Here is a 17153-nt window from a genome sequence, read left to right on the forward strand (position 1 = left end):
CATATATACTACATGCATACTACATATATACTATATATACTACATGTAACATACATACTACATATATACTACATGCTACATACATGCAACATACATACTACATACATGCTACATACATACTACATACATAATACATATATACTACATGCATGCAACATACATACAACATATATACTACATGCATGCAACATGCATACTACATATATACTATATATACTGCATGTAACATACATACTACATATATACTACATGCTACATACATGCAACATACACACTACATGCTACATACATGCAACATACATACTACATACATGCTACATACATACACACTACATGCTACATACATGCAACATACATACTACATACATGCTACATACTACATACATGCTACATACATACTACATATATACCACATGCATGCAACATGCATACTACATATATACTGCATATATACTACATGCATGCAACATACATATATACTACATACAATACATACATATAGACATACAGTACATATAACATAGAGTACATACTCACCGTCACTTGTCACTTTGATCCCCGAAGCCATTGTCCCCTTGAGGAATAAATATCAAAATAAAAAAACACCAATATACTTACCCCGATCCGCAGAAGTCCACGAGGGTCCCACGTCCATCTTGCGTGGAGAACAGCAGCATCAGCTGATGCTACCGTTCTCTACCAGCTCCAGGAATACAATGACGGAAGGTAGGTATCCTTCCGCACTGTATTCCTCCACCACTTTAAAAAAAAAAAAAAAAAAAGTCCCTAGTCTCACTTTATGCCATTGCTGCGTGGGAAATCTAATATATAAAGCTCAAAGTGTGTATGTATGTGTGTATGTATGTATGTATGTGTGTGTGTATGTGTGTATGTCCGGGATAGGCATCCGCACCGTCGCAGCTACAGCCACAAAATTTGGCACAGTCACACGTCTGGACCCCGAGAGCGTCCTAAGCTATGTTGTGAGGCGAAATTTTAACCCCGCGCGTTCCAATTCACCAAACAATTTTGCCCCTATCTACATACTGGGGGGAAAAGTGTGTGCGTGTCAAGCCCCGCCCCTCATTATGATGTCACAATGCCCCTATTTGCATACTGGGGAAGCAGTGTGTGCGTGTCAAGCCCCGCCCCTCATTATGATGTCACAATGGTTGCCATGGCGACGCTGATGTCATCATAGGTTGCAAGCCCCGCCGCTCATTTTGATGTCATAATGGTTGACTATGGGATGGAGGATGTGTGATGGGTATATGGGCACTGGACTATGGGATGGAGGATATGTATGACGGGTATATGGGCACGGGACTATGGGATGGCGGATATGTATGATGCGTATATGGGCATGGAACTATGGGATGGAGGATGTGTGATGGGTATATGGGCACTGGACTATGGGATGTATGATATGTATGACGGGTATATGGGCACGGGACTATGGGACGGCGGATATGTATGATGGGTATATGGGCACGGGACTATTTGATGGAGGATGTGTGATGGGTATATGGGCACTCGACTATGGGATGGAGGATATGTATGATGGGTATATGGGCACAGGCCTATGGGATGGTGGTTATGTATGATGGGTATATGGGCACGGGACTATGGAATGGAAGATATGTATTATGGGTATATGGGCACTGGACTATGGGATGGAGGATAATTATAATTTGTTATAACTAACCACACTTAGTTACTATGCCCGGGCAGCGCTGGGCTCTTCAGCTAGTATACATATATAAGCACTTTACATAGGGAGAAGTAGAAAAAACTCACTGCAATAAGCTGAAAGTCATTTCCCAGAACAATAACTATAGTCACTGGCTTTAAATAATTAAAATTTGGATCAATTTCAGAGGGAACAGATCTGAGTTGTTTGTGTATACACCAAATATGGCTCTACCAATCCAGCTACAAATCCTAAGTCAGAGGTTCCTGAACTGCATTTGGCAAAGGAAGCAAAATAAGTTTAGGAGTAAAGTTTGGGACTCATGGAATAGTTGTAAATTTGCAACATAGTTCGTATTGTTTAGTGCGCTGTAGCCTGCTCTTAACCACATAGAATATATCAACATAGTTGGCGATCATAAACAGACAGGATAGGGATCCATGATGTATTTTGACACACAGGCGGTGTAAAGCTAGTTAAGGTAACATTTTCTGCAAAACGAACATCAGGCTTTATAATCTTTGTAATTGCAAATGTTAAAAATAAGCACTATGGGGCCAATTCATCAAAGGTTTTACTCTAAAAAAATTGGTATATACGCTATGAAAACTTGGGACGCCACGTTAAGGCTACTTTCACACTTCAGTTTTTTAGCATCAGGCGCGATGCGGCGAAATATGCAAAAACCGGATCCGGCGCCGGTTCCCCCTGGAACCGTTTTTTTACTCATATACTTTCATTGTCACTGCATTGTGCCGTATGTTCATGCGTCGCATCCGGCTTTTGCCGGAAACGGCAAAAAATGTCTGTCCGGTGGCTGAAAAAAAACGTTCCATGCAACTTTTTTTTTGCAGTGCTGGACCGCTTTTATGAAGAGCGCATGCCCGGATAATGTGAAATTTAACCCTGGAAGTGGAGAACGAAGAAATCCTGGTTTGTATGCGATGTCACTTTAAATCTGCTCTGCACTGCATCCGTCCGAAAATGATGATCCGCAGCTTCTGCCGGATCCGGTTTAGCAACATTTCGCCACTGCCCTCCAGATTTTAAAGCCTAATGTGTGAAAGTAGCCTTAAGATGCAACCAAAATCATTAAGTGGTGTGGGCCTGTTAATATATTTGGTGCCTTGCAGTCCATCAAGACTGGTGTCCATTGAGCCTGTTTCATCAAAGCAGTTTTGCTAAAATTCTGACGTACGGTAAATTGATTTGAAAAGTCTCAAAATTTGGAGAAATTTCATTCCAGTGTCCACCAGCTCCACCAAAATGGGCAAAGCTGGGGTAGAATGGGGGTGCACCAGAGATGAGATGCCACAGGTTGTCTAATTCATGACGAGCTGTGGCATCCCTTATGCCAGAAATCTTTCTCCACTCTTTCACTGAAGTAAGATTTGTGGATAGATGCTCAGAAGTGCACACCACTCATTAGATGCTCCTGATTCATTAAGAGGCGTGTGCCTGCTATTGAATCAGGAACATCTAACGCTAACACTCGCCATGATGAAGATCAACATCGATGTGAACCACGCCAGTCTTAATGAATCAGAGCCTATGGGTTTTGCAATAACGCATTTTCAGGAATGCCATTGTAGCATAGCATTCTCTGTACTCCTTCATTTTTCCTACTCTCCTGTTAGTAAAACATCTCTCCAAGTGACCGATAAAAATTAGTTTGTTGGACATTTGTATTATTCAAGGGTTGGTATTGGTGAGTCTATACCCAATTTAGAGCAATCAATTGCAAAAAACTTTGATGCATACTATTATTTTTATTGTACAGTAAAAGTTCTTTTATCAGGTAAAATAAATATATACAGAAATGAGTAATAAAAACTTTTCAAAGCTAAATAATTAGATACCAAATGAATTTCAGATATCCTTCTGAATATATTAAAGTGTATTCAGCCCTAAAGAGACCATGCTTTATTCATGGCACTTAACCTGATTGTCCTGCATTTGGACACTCCATTTCGTATCCTGTAAATCATGGTACAGTCTCCGAAGTGTGCTTGTTAGAAATGAACAAATCAATTTGAAGCAAATCAAATTCACTTTAACTTTCGCATTTGGATTCACCAGAACCTGAATTTTTTTCTGATTCGATTTGCTTGATTCTTTACCCATCCTCTGTCCTGGTGTGACATCTCCTCGGCCCATTGTCCACTTGCTCTCTTCCTCGATCTGGCTCTTTTCTTACATCTTCAGCACTCAAGAGGTTGACTAGGCAATAAGTCACATCACTATGAGGTAAGACGACGTAGGTCGTGACGTCATGTGAGGCCTAGTTATCGACATAAGTGTCACAGAAAGAAGAAGACTGAAGATGAAGGAAAAGACTGGAACCAGATGGAGAAGGCGAGCCAACAAAGGAATGGACAAGGGAGTTGTGGCGCTAGGACAGATGAGGGTCAGGGTGAGTTTAATATTTTTTATTTTTAAACCACTCTGTTCCTAAGGCTCTGGGATCTGGAGAGATCTCAGAGCATAATAAACAGCTTTTACCAGCAATTTTCTACCTCTGCCTGAATTTCTGCTAATTTTCAGTAGATTGGCCCATCTCTCGTGCTCCCGTAAAGATGCGTGATGGCTTGGAGTGTCTAATAATGTGACAACAGTTGTTTATTACCAATTTTCATTTTATTTTAATAAAAAAAATAAATGTGTGATTTCCCTGCAGCACAAAAATTAAAGGTTCATACAGCAGGCAATGCAAGGAGTTAACATTGTTGAGGTCACAAAGTTGAAACTTACTCCACTTGTGTTTGTATTGAAGATTGACTTTATGAAGGTCAAGTTTAGCCCTGTGTACATAGGATGAATATTCTCTCTGCCTCCACATTTCGAATGCTTCATCACTAACTTTGAAGAGAAGCCAGAGATGAAGTACCAGATAAAATCAGACACAAACCTACATGTTCTTATTTCCTGTGATAAACAGATGTATTTGGGTTTTACACTTGACTACAGATAATATGATGTCGGTGGAGAGAAAATTTATCAACTTGTTTATGTTTCCCTTTCATTTTTTTGTTGGCAAAGGGTGGCATTTTTTTTCAGTTTTTTCAATCTACAAAGAAATAGATTAGACAAGCAAAAATGAACACAAAAAACAAATCCCACCTTAAAGTATAAAAAATTTGAAGTGAGGGAAGTTTAGTATACGGGATACAGATTGTAAAGGACAATGACTTGACTCTCATTTGAATGGCTGGACTTTGGTTTATTTTGTGTTACAATTGTGTTCCTTTTTTCTTTCCTTAACACTTAGTGACCAATGACAGACATAGTACTTCATGAGTGGGTGTCAGTTCCCGTATCATGGCGTGCTATGTTCGTCATGACTTTAAACTGTGACTGCATGTCAAAACTGAGTGACACTTCAAAGCCGAAAGCTGTCACTGACAGGTGAGTGGCATGGAAAGAGGTGTGGGGACCCATGACGTCGGTCCCTGCATTCAGGAAGCTGTGATCGGTTCGTCAATATGACTGACCGCTCACAGCATGATTGCGCATGAGGTGCTTAATCACAGAAGGAGCTCAGCGATGCTAGTGGCTGAGCTCCTGCACTAACAGCCAAGGATCGTGCCAGCACCGCCCCTGGCTGTTTAACCCCATAAATGCTGCGATTGAGAGCAATCACAACATTTAGGGGGAAGGCCAAAGGAGGGAGCCCCCTCTGTCTTATCATCGGGGCCCGAATGCTACCATAGTGACTCAGGGTCATCATGACAACACTTGGGTCACCATGCTACAGAAAACTGCTTAGACCATGATCAAATCATGGTCTAAGGAGCTTCTGTGTAGTTATAATACATTGCAATGCTGGTGCATTTCAATGCATTATGCCTGTGATCAAAGTGAAAAAAAGTGAAAATAGAGAAAGTTCCATATAGGGACTAAGTAACAAATAGTTAAAAAAATTAAAAAATTAAAAAAAATGTCAAAATAATAATAATAAAAAATATTACACCAATAAATACACATTTTTTGTAAAAAAATAAGCAAAAAAAAAGTACCCAAATTTGGTATAGCAGCGTCCGATCTATAAAACTGTCACACTAGTTAACCCCCTCAGTGAATGGTGTAAAAAAATGTGGCAAGCTATGGTGTTTCATGATACAACTGCAAAAACAGAGGAAGAAAACACGATTAAAAAGACAAATGTAAATACAAATAGTATGGCTGAAAATGTCATCTTATTCCACAAAAAACAAGCTGAAATACAGGTCTATCAGCTTAAAAATTAAAACGTTATAGCTTCCAGAATGCAGCAAGGCAAAAATAATAATTTTTTTCTATAAAAGTTTCACTGTGCCAAAATATATGCGGTATTCCTGTAATCGCACTGACCTTAAGAATAAAGCTGCCTTATCGATTTTACCACACATGAAGCCCCATACACCCCCCAAAAAAAACAAATTCCTGAATTGCTGGTTTTTTTCACTCTGCCTCCCAAAAATCATAATAGAAAGCCATTAAAAAATGTCAAGAGCCCGAAACAGTAGCAATAAAAACATTAACATCACACAAAAAACAAGCCCTCACATGACTCTGTCAGCAGAAATATAGGAAAATTATAGCTCTTAAATATGGTGATACTAAAACTAGTTTATGCAAAAAAAAAGCATCTGTTGGTGTGTGACAGCAGCCAAACATAAAAACCCGATATAAATCTGGTTTCTCTGTAATCGCCCGGAACTGAAGAATAGTCATCTAATCACTTATACTGGGCGTAAAAAATAAATAAAACCAGTTTTTCACCTGCTGTAGATTTGTTTATTCTGCCTCCCAAAGATCACAACAAGGCTCGGCTCACATTTATCCAGCACTCTATGCCGAGTTCTTACATTGGGTTTTCTGTGTAAATCTCTGTAAAATGTGATTCAGACAGAACCCCGGGTGGAAAATTCCCTATAATGAGGCAGATAGAGGCACTGTGGACTCTGTCTGGCCTGTGATCCGGCGGTGTGCATTTTTTAGGCATGTGTAGGAGGGTGGACTGATATGTGGACCTGTCTGATGGAGAAAAGTGAATGTAAAATGTACAAGGCTTGATGGGAATTTGTATATATGTGTGGAAAACAGCTAGAATTGGTGAGAGACGGGGTAGTACTGGGTTTTGGCCACTAGATGGAGACATAGGGATAGTGAGAAGAGGACCTAACAGCAGCTGAAGCTAGGAAAGTCCAAGTCATGGTGGGCGGACAAAGGAGGGGAATTCAAATGAAAAGGGATAAAAGGAAGGAGAGTCCCAGGGTTAGATAGAACCCAGGAGGCGACAGAGGAAAGAAAAGCTGAGGAGAAGACAGAAGAGAACAGAGCTCAGGAAAAGACAGAGGAGAGAGACGGATAGTCAGGGGGTGGCCCTGACAGGACAGCTGCAGAACAAAGGACACAGGACAAAGAACGCCTGGGGTACCGGACAGCTGGGCACTGAAGGGGTAGTAAGTGTGGCAGCAGACGGACTCGACCGGGGGAAGCACTGTGGCCGTGGGCCTAACGGCAGCCACAGTGACAGTGTGGTGTTTGCAGGTACGCAGGATGCAGTGACGAGTCACGAGACAATTTGGTGCTTTCTATAATGTTTATAAGACTAGAGGGAACTTTCCTCAGTCACGGCCTGATCACAAAAAGGGGTAACATGGGTTGTCCTTGCAGGGGCTCTATACAAGCAAACAAAAACAGGTAGAACACGACAACTTCCGGCAATAGCCGGTCACTATAGGACCGCGGTATGGCCGACTATGGGTCCTTAAATATATAGTCAACTTAGCCGTCCAGACGTCCCTCGCCGTTCGGGATGGTGGTCTTTCAGCGTAGTAGTTGCTGGACCCAGTTGCTGAGGTGTTGACGAAGTCTTCGCGCGCTCCGGCGCACTGATGACACTGGAGCCCCACAGGCCCCGGCGGAGTCCTTGGACCGATGGGCCGCAGCCCCTGGACTGGGACAAGTGGCAGCGATGTATGGTGGCGAATGGCAGGCCACCTGCACAGCTAACGGCCGCGACGGGGAGTCCGCAGTCAGCAGAGGCCCGGCCCCTGCTGCGGACCGGTGCGGGACATTGGTGGCCACCGACGGCACTGTACTTGCCGTGGCCACTGGTGAAAGCAGGGCGGCTGCCGGTGGCGGGGAGCAGGCTGCAGCCACAGGCTGGAGCAAGACGGCAGCGGCCGCGGGTTGAACTGGGGCCGCAGTGGCCGTGGGCTGGAGCGGGGCAGCAAGTCTCGGATGATCGCCTTGGCACCATCCTTCTGGAGTCCCAGGCACTGGTAAGTCGCTCTAGCTTTCAGTCGCTCCCACGGTCTCCTGCTGCCTCTGTCCCAGACTGCTGACTCATCGTCCCGCCTCCTTTATACTGGTCCCTCCCTCAGCCCTTCTGTCTGTCACACCGGTCCATCCCCGAATTCTGTCAGCCGGGGACAGTTTCCCCCGGAACCCAGATAACGGCTCCCTTGGTTTACTTGACGGGGGTCGTTCCTCCCACAAAAGAACCCAGAGGGCCGTCGCAAACAGGAGTAGGTGATAGGTACCCGGGCCAGTGTGCAGAAGCTGTCGCATTGCTGTGGATGTCAAAAGAAGACACCCATTAAAGTGGACCTGATTGAACGTTCTCCTGCGTCTTTCTCCAGTCTGTCTCGCATCCGAAAGAGACCACCCCCCAGTCGGCACACGTTTTGTGCACTTCTGAAAATAAGGACAATGCTTTACAGAGGCCAAACGGAGTCTTGCTGCAAACTCTGCAGCATCTTTACACTGAATTGATTCCTTGGGCGTTTCATCTGAATCACATCATTCTAAGATGTAGATGTAAATCCCGATGTAAGTGCTGAGTGTAGAGCGCTGGATAAATGTGATCCTAAATGTTATGTAAAATGTTCCCAATAAAAGCTTCAGCTCAATCCAGAAAAAAAGTGCCTACTCAGCTTAGTTAACTGTTAATGAAAATATAGGGGGCTTCCATGTTACTGCTAGTGCAAAGGCTCTGGAAAAGCAAAATGGCTCCTCGCTCCCCAAAAGAAATTCAGCAAAGTTTGCACTTCCATATCCAAATGCACCCCTCCCTTCTGAGCCCCAGTGTGCCTAAACTACATTTAGAGTCCACATGTTTGGCAGGGGTATAATTTCCACTTGAGAGGGATTCTGCTCTTCCAGCACTCAGTGGCTCTGTATATGGAGTTGCAAACTATTCTAGAAAAATCTGTACTCTGGGAGGCAAATAGCGCTTCATCCCTTCCGAGTCTCACCGTATGGCTAAGAAGTACTGTACAGCCACATGTGGGGTATTTCCACTTTCACCACAAATTGTGTGACAACTGTTGGTGCCATTTTTACCAACTTCCCCATGTAATTATTTTTTCTTCACTGCCCAATGGTATAACATTATGTGACACACCTGTGGTGTCAATATGATCACTGCACCCCTAGTTGAATTCATTGAGAAGTGTTTTTTTTATAAAATGGGGTCACGTATGGGGGGTTATCTGCTGTTCTGGCATCTAAGGGACTCTCCCAGTGGGATATGGCACCTGCAAACCATAACAGGAAAATCTGCACAATAATATGGTGCTCCTTCCCCTCTGACCTTTGAACTGTGCCTGAAAAGCATTTCCCAATTACATGTAGAGTATTGGCGCAATCAGAAGAAATTGCACAATAAATGGAAAAGTTCATTTTTTCCTATTAAAAATAAAAATTAAAAATTTGGGGCTAAAACATCAATTTAGTCATAAAAATGTAATGATTCTTTCTTCACCGTCCAATGAATTTCTGTGAGGCACATGTGGTGTCAACATGCTCACTGCCCCTAGATGAATTCATTGTAAAATTGTGTAGCTTGTAAAATGACATCACTTATGGGGGATTTCTCCTGTTCTGGCACCTCAGGGGCTCTGCCAATGTGACATGGCACCCTCATTCCATTCCAGCAAAATCTGAACTCCAATATGGCGCCTCTTTCCTTCTGAGCTTTGCACTGTGTCTCAAAAGTAGTTTTCGACCACATATACAGTTCTGGCAAAAATTATGAGACCACTTTCAAATGTTCAGTTTGTCTGATTTTTCTCTTTGTAGGTATATTTTTGAGTAAAATGTAAATAGTTCTTTTAGTCTATAAACTTCTGATAACATGTCTCCAAATTTCCAAGCAATAAATTTTGTGTTTTTTTCTGACAAAGAAAATGGTAAAAATTTAGAAAACACAGTGTTATCAGACCTCAAATAATGCAAAGAAAACAAGTTCATAATAATTTAGAAACAACAATACTAATGTTTTAACTCAGGAAGAGTTCAGAAATCAATATTTTGTGGAACTACCATGATTTTTAATCACAGCTTTCATGCATCTTGGCATGCTTTCCACCAGTCTTTCACACTGCTTCTGGCACAAAAATTCATCCTCTTGATTACATTCCAGAGGTTTTCAATGGGGTTAAGGTCTGGAGAATGGGCTGCTCATGACAGGTTTTTGATGTGGTAGTCTCTTAATTTTTGGGAGAGCTGTATGTTATTGGCACTCTCAGGAGAAATTGAACAACAATTTTGGGGTCCATTTTCTTCTGTTTTTCTTGTGAATATAAAACATTTGGGGCTAAAAGAATATTTTTGTGGGAAAAATGTGTTTTGTTTTTTTTATTTTTACAGCTGTACCTTATAGACTTCTGTGAAGCACCAGGGGGTTCAAGGTGCTCACCACACACCTAGATAAATTTTTGTAGTTTCTAAAATGGCGTCACTTGTGGATTTTGTTCACTGTTTATGCACATCAGGGGTTCTCCAAATGTGAAATGGCATCCGCTACTGATTCCAGCCAATTTTGCGCTCCAAAAGTCAAATGGTTGTCCTTCCCTTCTGAGCCCTTCTGTGAGCCCAAACAGTAGTTTTTCACACATATGGGGTCCACTGTCACCCTGTAATTTTTACTGCTCTGTTATAAACCTCTGTGAAGCACCTGGGGGATTAAGGTGCTCACCAAACATCTAGACACATTCTTTGAGGCGTTTAGTTTCCAAAATGAGGTAACTTGTGAGAGGTTTCCGCTGTTTAGGCAGATCAGGAACTGCAAGTGGAATCCACCTGAAAAAGACATTATGTGCACATACCATAAGATCACCAGTAAATGCAACTTTGCAGAAGGAACATGGAGACATCGAGGTAGTCCTCGAGAAGTCTCAAAAATGAGAGACAAGACATGTCAGGATTTGAGGAATTTATCATGGGTTCCCTAAAAAAAGCTGTGAGATCCTTCATCCATATTACCTCTTACACTTTCAAATGCCAAAATTTTAGCGTCTGTTTCCAAAGAGCAAAAATAAAGGCTCTATTATATGACCTACTATTGCCAACAATGCATGGAGCATGAAGAGCACACCAGCTATAGGGTTGTTTGGTTATAATATGGGAGAGTTGTTGCACTTTCCAAATTCCTAGGAGTAAAGGGATGTTTATTTTTATAAGAGGTGACTAAACATGGAATATGTATCGATCAGAAAGACAACATAAGAGTCCATAACTGCTTGGACACTCTAAGGGTACCGTTACACTAAGCGACGCACCAGCGATCCCGACAACGATACGACCTGGGAAGGATCGCTGGTGCATCACTAAAGGTTGCCAGTAAGCTGTCAAACAGACAGATCTAGTCAACGACGCCGCAACGATCCAGCAATCCGTTTAACGACCTTGGCAGTCGTTGGTACCTTGTCACACAGCAGCTATTCTGACAACTCCCGCCTGCATCCCTGAGTTCTGAGTCGCCGACGAGGTCGTACGTTGGCGTCAAACACAGCAATGCATGCTGGCCAGCGGGACACCAGCGATCAAAAAATGACCCAGGACATTCAAGCACGATCAGCGACATCGCAGCGGGGGCCCAGTCGCTGCTAAGTGTCACACGTAACGAGACCGCTGGTGAGGTCGCTGTTGTGTCACAAAATCGGTGATTTTGCTATGTGAGACGGGGCCTTAAGCATGTTGGTTACTTATTACGCATGATGCACATTAGTTGAACAGTTTCACAGTACTGCACAATGACAGTGACTTCTCATTTAATAATTATGTAGTTCGCTGATGCTCTTGTTTTATTTTCAGAAATAAACTCTAACATTTCTTTCACTGTTCTACAGTAACACCAACTGCCACTGCCTATGAGAGACTTCATCCTTTAACCTGCTTGGAAACTTGAGCACAGACTCTTCTTGGCTTCTAAGGGGATGATGTCAGGGGTAGGGAGACCGGTCAGTCATGGGAAGGAAGACAGGGAAAAGCCACTAAGACTAGCCATTAAAGATGCATAGCCCTCGGTGAGCTTTTCAAAGTATGTTTTTTTCTGAAACGTGGCGGGATTTCGGAGTAAATCATACATTGCGCACAAGAAGGGCGCCAGTGTCTGCTACATGCTGCCTGTGGTCCTGACAGCATGAATCAGATGGCAAGTTCTCTATAATAGGACCATCTTTATAAACTACTAGCTGAAGAGCCTGGTGCTGCCTGGGCATAGTAACTAACTACGATTAGTTATAACAAATTATAATGATTATATCTATATATATAAAACTGAGTGTATAGCCCCGCCCACTCCGCATAGCCACATTCACTATAATATCCCACATCATCCCGTCAGCCAGAGCCACCGGACTACTACCCCTAATATCCCACATCATCCCGTCAGCCACAGCCACCGGACTACTACCCCTAATATCCCACATCATCCCATCAGCCAGAGCCACCGGACAACTACCACTAATATCCCGCATCATCCCATCAGCCAGAGCCACCGGACTACTACCCCTAATATCCCACATCATCCCTTCACAGCCGCCGGACTACTACCACTAATTTCCCACATCATCTCATCAGCCAGAGCCACCGGACTACCTACTACCCCTAATATCCCACATCATCCCGTCAGCCAGAGCCACCGGACTTCTACCTCTAATATCCCACATCTTCCCATCAGCCAGAGCCACCGGATTACTACCCCTAATATCCCACATCATCTCGTCAGTCAGAGCCAATGGACTTCTACCCCTAATATTCCACATCATCCCATCAGCTAGAGCCTCTGGACTACTCCCCCTAATATCCCACATCATCCCTTCAGCCACAGCCACCGGACTACTGCCCCTAATATCTCACATCATCCCATCAGCCAGAGCCACCGGACAGCTACCACTAATATCCCACATCATCCCGTCACAGCCGCCGGACTACTAGCTCTAATATCCCACATCATCTCTTCAGCCAGAGCCACCAGACAACTACCACTAATATCCCACATCATCCCTTCACAGCCGCCGGACTACTACCACTAATATCCCACATCATCTCATCAGCCAGAGCCACCGGACTACTACCCCTAATATCCCACATCATCCCGTCAGCCAGAGCCACTGGACTTCAACCTCTAATATCCCACATCTTCCCATCAGCCAGAGCCACCAGATTACTACCCATAATATCCCACATCATCTCGTCAGTCAGAGCCACCGGACTTCTACCCCTAATATTCCACATCATCACGTCAGCTAGAGCCTCTGGACTACTCCCCCTAATATCCCACATCATCCCGTCAGCCAGAGCCACCGGATGACTACCCCTAATATCCCACATCATCCCGTCAGCCTGGGGTCAGAACCAGAGCGCTGAGTGGAACAGTCCTAACTTCCATACCGGGGATCCCTTTAAGAGAGGCCTGGCGTCAGAACCTGAGCGCTGATTGGAGTTGCCCTGACTTCCATACCAATGATCCCTTTAATAGAAGCCTGGGGTGAGAATCAGAGTGCTGAGGGATTTACCCTAACTTCCATATCGGAGATCCCTATAAGAGAGGCCTGGGGTCAATACCAAAGCACAGAGTGGATTTTCCCCACTTCCATACTGGGGATCCCTTTAAGATGGGCCTTGGGTCAGAACCAGAGCACTGAGTGGATTTGCCCTATCTTCCATACTGGGGATCCCTTTAAGAGAGCCTGGGATCAGAACCAGAGCGCTGAGTGGATTTGCCCTGACTTGCATACCAATGATCCCTTTAATAGAACCCTGGGGTCAGAATCAGAGTGCTGAGGGATTTGCCCTAACTTCCATACAGGAGATCCCTTTAAGAGAGCCTGGGGTCAGTACCAGAGCATTTGAAGGCAATTGCCCTGATTTCCAGACCGGGGATCCCTTTAAGAGAGGCCTGGGGTCAGTACCAAAGCGCAGAGTGGATTTGCCCTAACTTCCATACCAATGATCCCTTTAAGAGACCTTGAGGTCAGAACTACAGAGCTGAGTGGAATTGCGCTAACTTCCATACCAGGGATCCCTTTAAGAGAGGCCTGGGGTCAAAACCAAAGCGCTTAGTGGAATTGCCCTGACTTCCATACCAATGATCCCATTAAGAGAGGCCTGGGGTCAAAACCAAAGCGCTGAATGGATTTGCTCTGACTTCCATACCAATGATCCCTTGCACGGGAGGGGAGATTCATTTCTGTTGTGCTCTCTGCACCTTTCTGGGGGGCGGACAATGGCTGAGAGCTTATGTTTCCGGGGATGCTAGATTTCTCCCACCATGTCAGTGTCTGCTGAGGTATTGTCAAGTGGGAAAACTTGCTCATAGCAACCAATCTCAGCTCAGCTTCTTTTAACCAGCTCTGGTGAAATGAGAGATGCTTAGTGATTTTTTGCAAGGAAAACTGTTGCTCATAGCAACCAATCACAGCTCAGCTTCTTTTGAACAGCTCTGGTGAAATGAAAGATGCTTCATGATTAGTTGGTGATACACACACACACACATATTCATTTTTATATAGAGAGCTTTACCTATTGGTGGGAACATGGTGGCACATCTCAGCAAGTATTACAGTCTCTTTACCACTCAATGACATGAAGAGTCTCGCCATCCATCTAGTCTCTCTCTGGCTCACTGCAGCTTCTTTACAGGTACCATCACTCTGCTAATCCACTGGCATCATCACCACAGCCACTTCATTCCCGTTCACTCAATCTTTGTAGCCACTGATGACGGTTAAATTGGATTACCAGAAGAACTTTCAATACATTATCTGTCATATACTTGAGTCATCATTCCCTTCTTTTATAGGACATGATGTGATGTCAGATGCCGAAAAAACATTGATAATAGACAGGTTTACAAAAATATTTTTTTTCAGCTGCTACCGTCAAGGTTTTTTAAATAGATTTAGGGTATTTTGAGGGTGCTCAATTAAAAAATCCCATTACTTTTGCTGAATTGGTTCTAGGTTTTTTAAGATAATTCATCCATAAAAAATGCATTCCCCTAAAGCAACTTGTGTGACATACCAAATGCAATAGCTTTTGGTCTTTGGACTCTTTAGCAGTTTCTTAGATAATTAAATATCCCATATAATTATTTTCCGTTTCAATTTGTAGGCTTGCAATGCTATAAAAAGTGACTTTTTGAAGCCAGAATTCTACTGTAATTAATCAATTAATTCATTAACTTTTAAATATCTCAGAAACAAGAGTAAATCTGGCAAAAAAAAACAAAGCCATTTTCTTAGGCTAGTTTCACATTAGCGTTTTTTTGCGCAGCGCATCGGGCGCATAAAAAACGCAAAGAAAAACGCAAAACAAACGCGCTTTTTTTAACGTCATGCGCACGCTGATGCGTCAAAAAAACGCAGCGTTGCTTGCGTTTTACATGCGTTTTTGCATGCGTTTGCGTTTTTTATGCACATGCGTTTTTAGGTGTGACATTTTTTCCATTGTCTAGAGAACATTCTAGACTTGTTTAACTCAAAAACGCATGCGCAAAAAAACGCAAATGTGCGCAAGACCATGCGCACGCATGCGTTCCCATAGACTTCAATGTGTTTTTTTTGCACATTCCGTGCGCAAGCGTGCGCATGGGTTTTTTTGCTGAGACAGGCCGCACCAAAAAATGCAACATGTTGCGTCTGGCGCGCCTGGCGCGAAAGACAAAAAAACACATGCGCATGAAAACGCAATTGTGCGCAAGACCATGCGCACGTCATGTTAAACATAGGTGCGCAGTGCGCATGATGCGCTGCGCACAAAAGCGCTAATGTGAAACCAGCCTTAATCAGCACCCTAAATTTAATATAAAGCCGTTCAGATATCTTTGGCAGCATAATCACGGTATAACAGCAGTGATAGGGTGGGCATTATTTGTGGTTTCCTTTTTCAATATTTTCTTAGATTTTTTTTTTTTAAAAGGGGGCCTGCATCCAGATTTGCAGTAGCCAGGTTTTAGTCTTATTTTATTCCTGATGCTCTCGGGAGCAATCTGGTTTTTATATTTTTAGAATCCACCATATAGTTCCAGAGATATGCTTTTTTTTAAACAGAGCTAATTTTTATAGTCTTTAGCAAAGGGGTGGTGCTCACAGGGCATTCACGCAGAGTAGTCAAAAGACACGCCCTCAAAGAATCCTGTCAGCCCCGCCCCCTTAGTAAAGACCATAAAAATTATCTCCACATAAAAAGGACTATATCTCTGGAGCCATATGGCGCATTTTAAAACACAAAAAAATAATAATTGGGAGATCAACAGGAGCAAGATAATAGAAAAAAATTGTTCACTTTTGACCTGGTGCCAGGTCTTCTTTAAGAAATGCCTAATTCTTAACCAAGTTCATGATGATGTGTAAAATCAGAGCATTACGATATTTTCAACATGTTATTTCAGATCACAAGATGAATGAAGTGTGTGCGGGTTGTGGATGCACTATCTCAGACCGATTCCTGCTCAGAGTGAATAACAGATCTTGGCACGAGTGCTGCGTGAAGTGTGCAGCCTGTCTACAAACCCTATCTGGGACCTGCTATTATCGTAACCGTCAGCTGTACTGCAAAGAAGACTATGAAAAGTAAGTGTGAGCATAATTATTAAAGTACTCTTGGTAATAGTACTGGTAGGGGGTTACGTGACGTTGTATATTTTCCAGCAACAGCTGGATTTCCATAACTTTTTATTTTACAGAAGTCTGAATAGTAGGACAGTTTTGAGTGAGGCTTAAGGGGGGATAAAGACTTAAAATTAAACATGAAAAGATCATTTTGAGGAAAATTTAAATTGTCACAAATTTATTAATACATACAGATGATATTTATGAGTTTAAAATTTTCAAAACTAGAATATTGCTCCAGTACAGGAATAACAATGTTTTTCTATACATCCTGTCCTAATTTTGTCTCCTCAAAACAGGGAGTTGTATTCGGGCCATTTTGCTAAGTCCTCTTTCACACGTCAGTGTCTCCGGTACGTGTAGTGACAGTTTTCTCACGGTCCGGAGACACTGACTCTCATAGACTCATTCAAATGAATGGGTCTATGCAGATGTCAGCGTGTTTTCACGGACCGTGTGTCCGTGTGCAAAACACGGAGACATGTCCATTTTAACATGGACAAACGGCCCGCAACACGTGCAGCACACGTGTACATTGAGAACAGTTCACACTGTCCTCCATGCTCACGACCGGC

General features: G+C 43.1%; 1 protein-coding gene across 3 annotated transcripts in view; it reads left to right on the plus strand.

The window, feature by feature from the left end:
• LOC141059517 (LIM homeobox transcription factor 1-alpha-like) overlaps nucleotides 1-17153 on the plus strand; it is a 134636-nt gene that overhangs the window by 19896 nt on the left and 97587 nt on the right. For all 3 annotated transcript variants that reach the window (XM_073555686.1, XM_073555687.1, XM_073555688.1), the window contains exon 3: nucleotides 16359-16539. In XM_073555686.1, the coding sequence (XP_073411787.1) occupies nucleotides 16359-16539 (181 nt within the window). The remainder of the gene's footprint in view (nucleotides 1-16358; nucleotides 16540-17153) is intronic.

The sequence above is a fragment of the Dendrobates tinctorius genome, unplaced genomic scaffold, assembly GCF_039654945.1.
Source record: "Dendrobates tinctorius isolate UK_male_01 unplaced genomic scaffold, ASM3965494v1 ptg000228l, whole genome shotgun sequence".
NCBI lineage: Eukaryota > Metazoa > Chordata > Amphibia > Anura > Dendrobatidae > Dendrobates > Dendrobates tinctorius.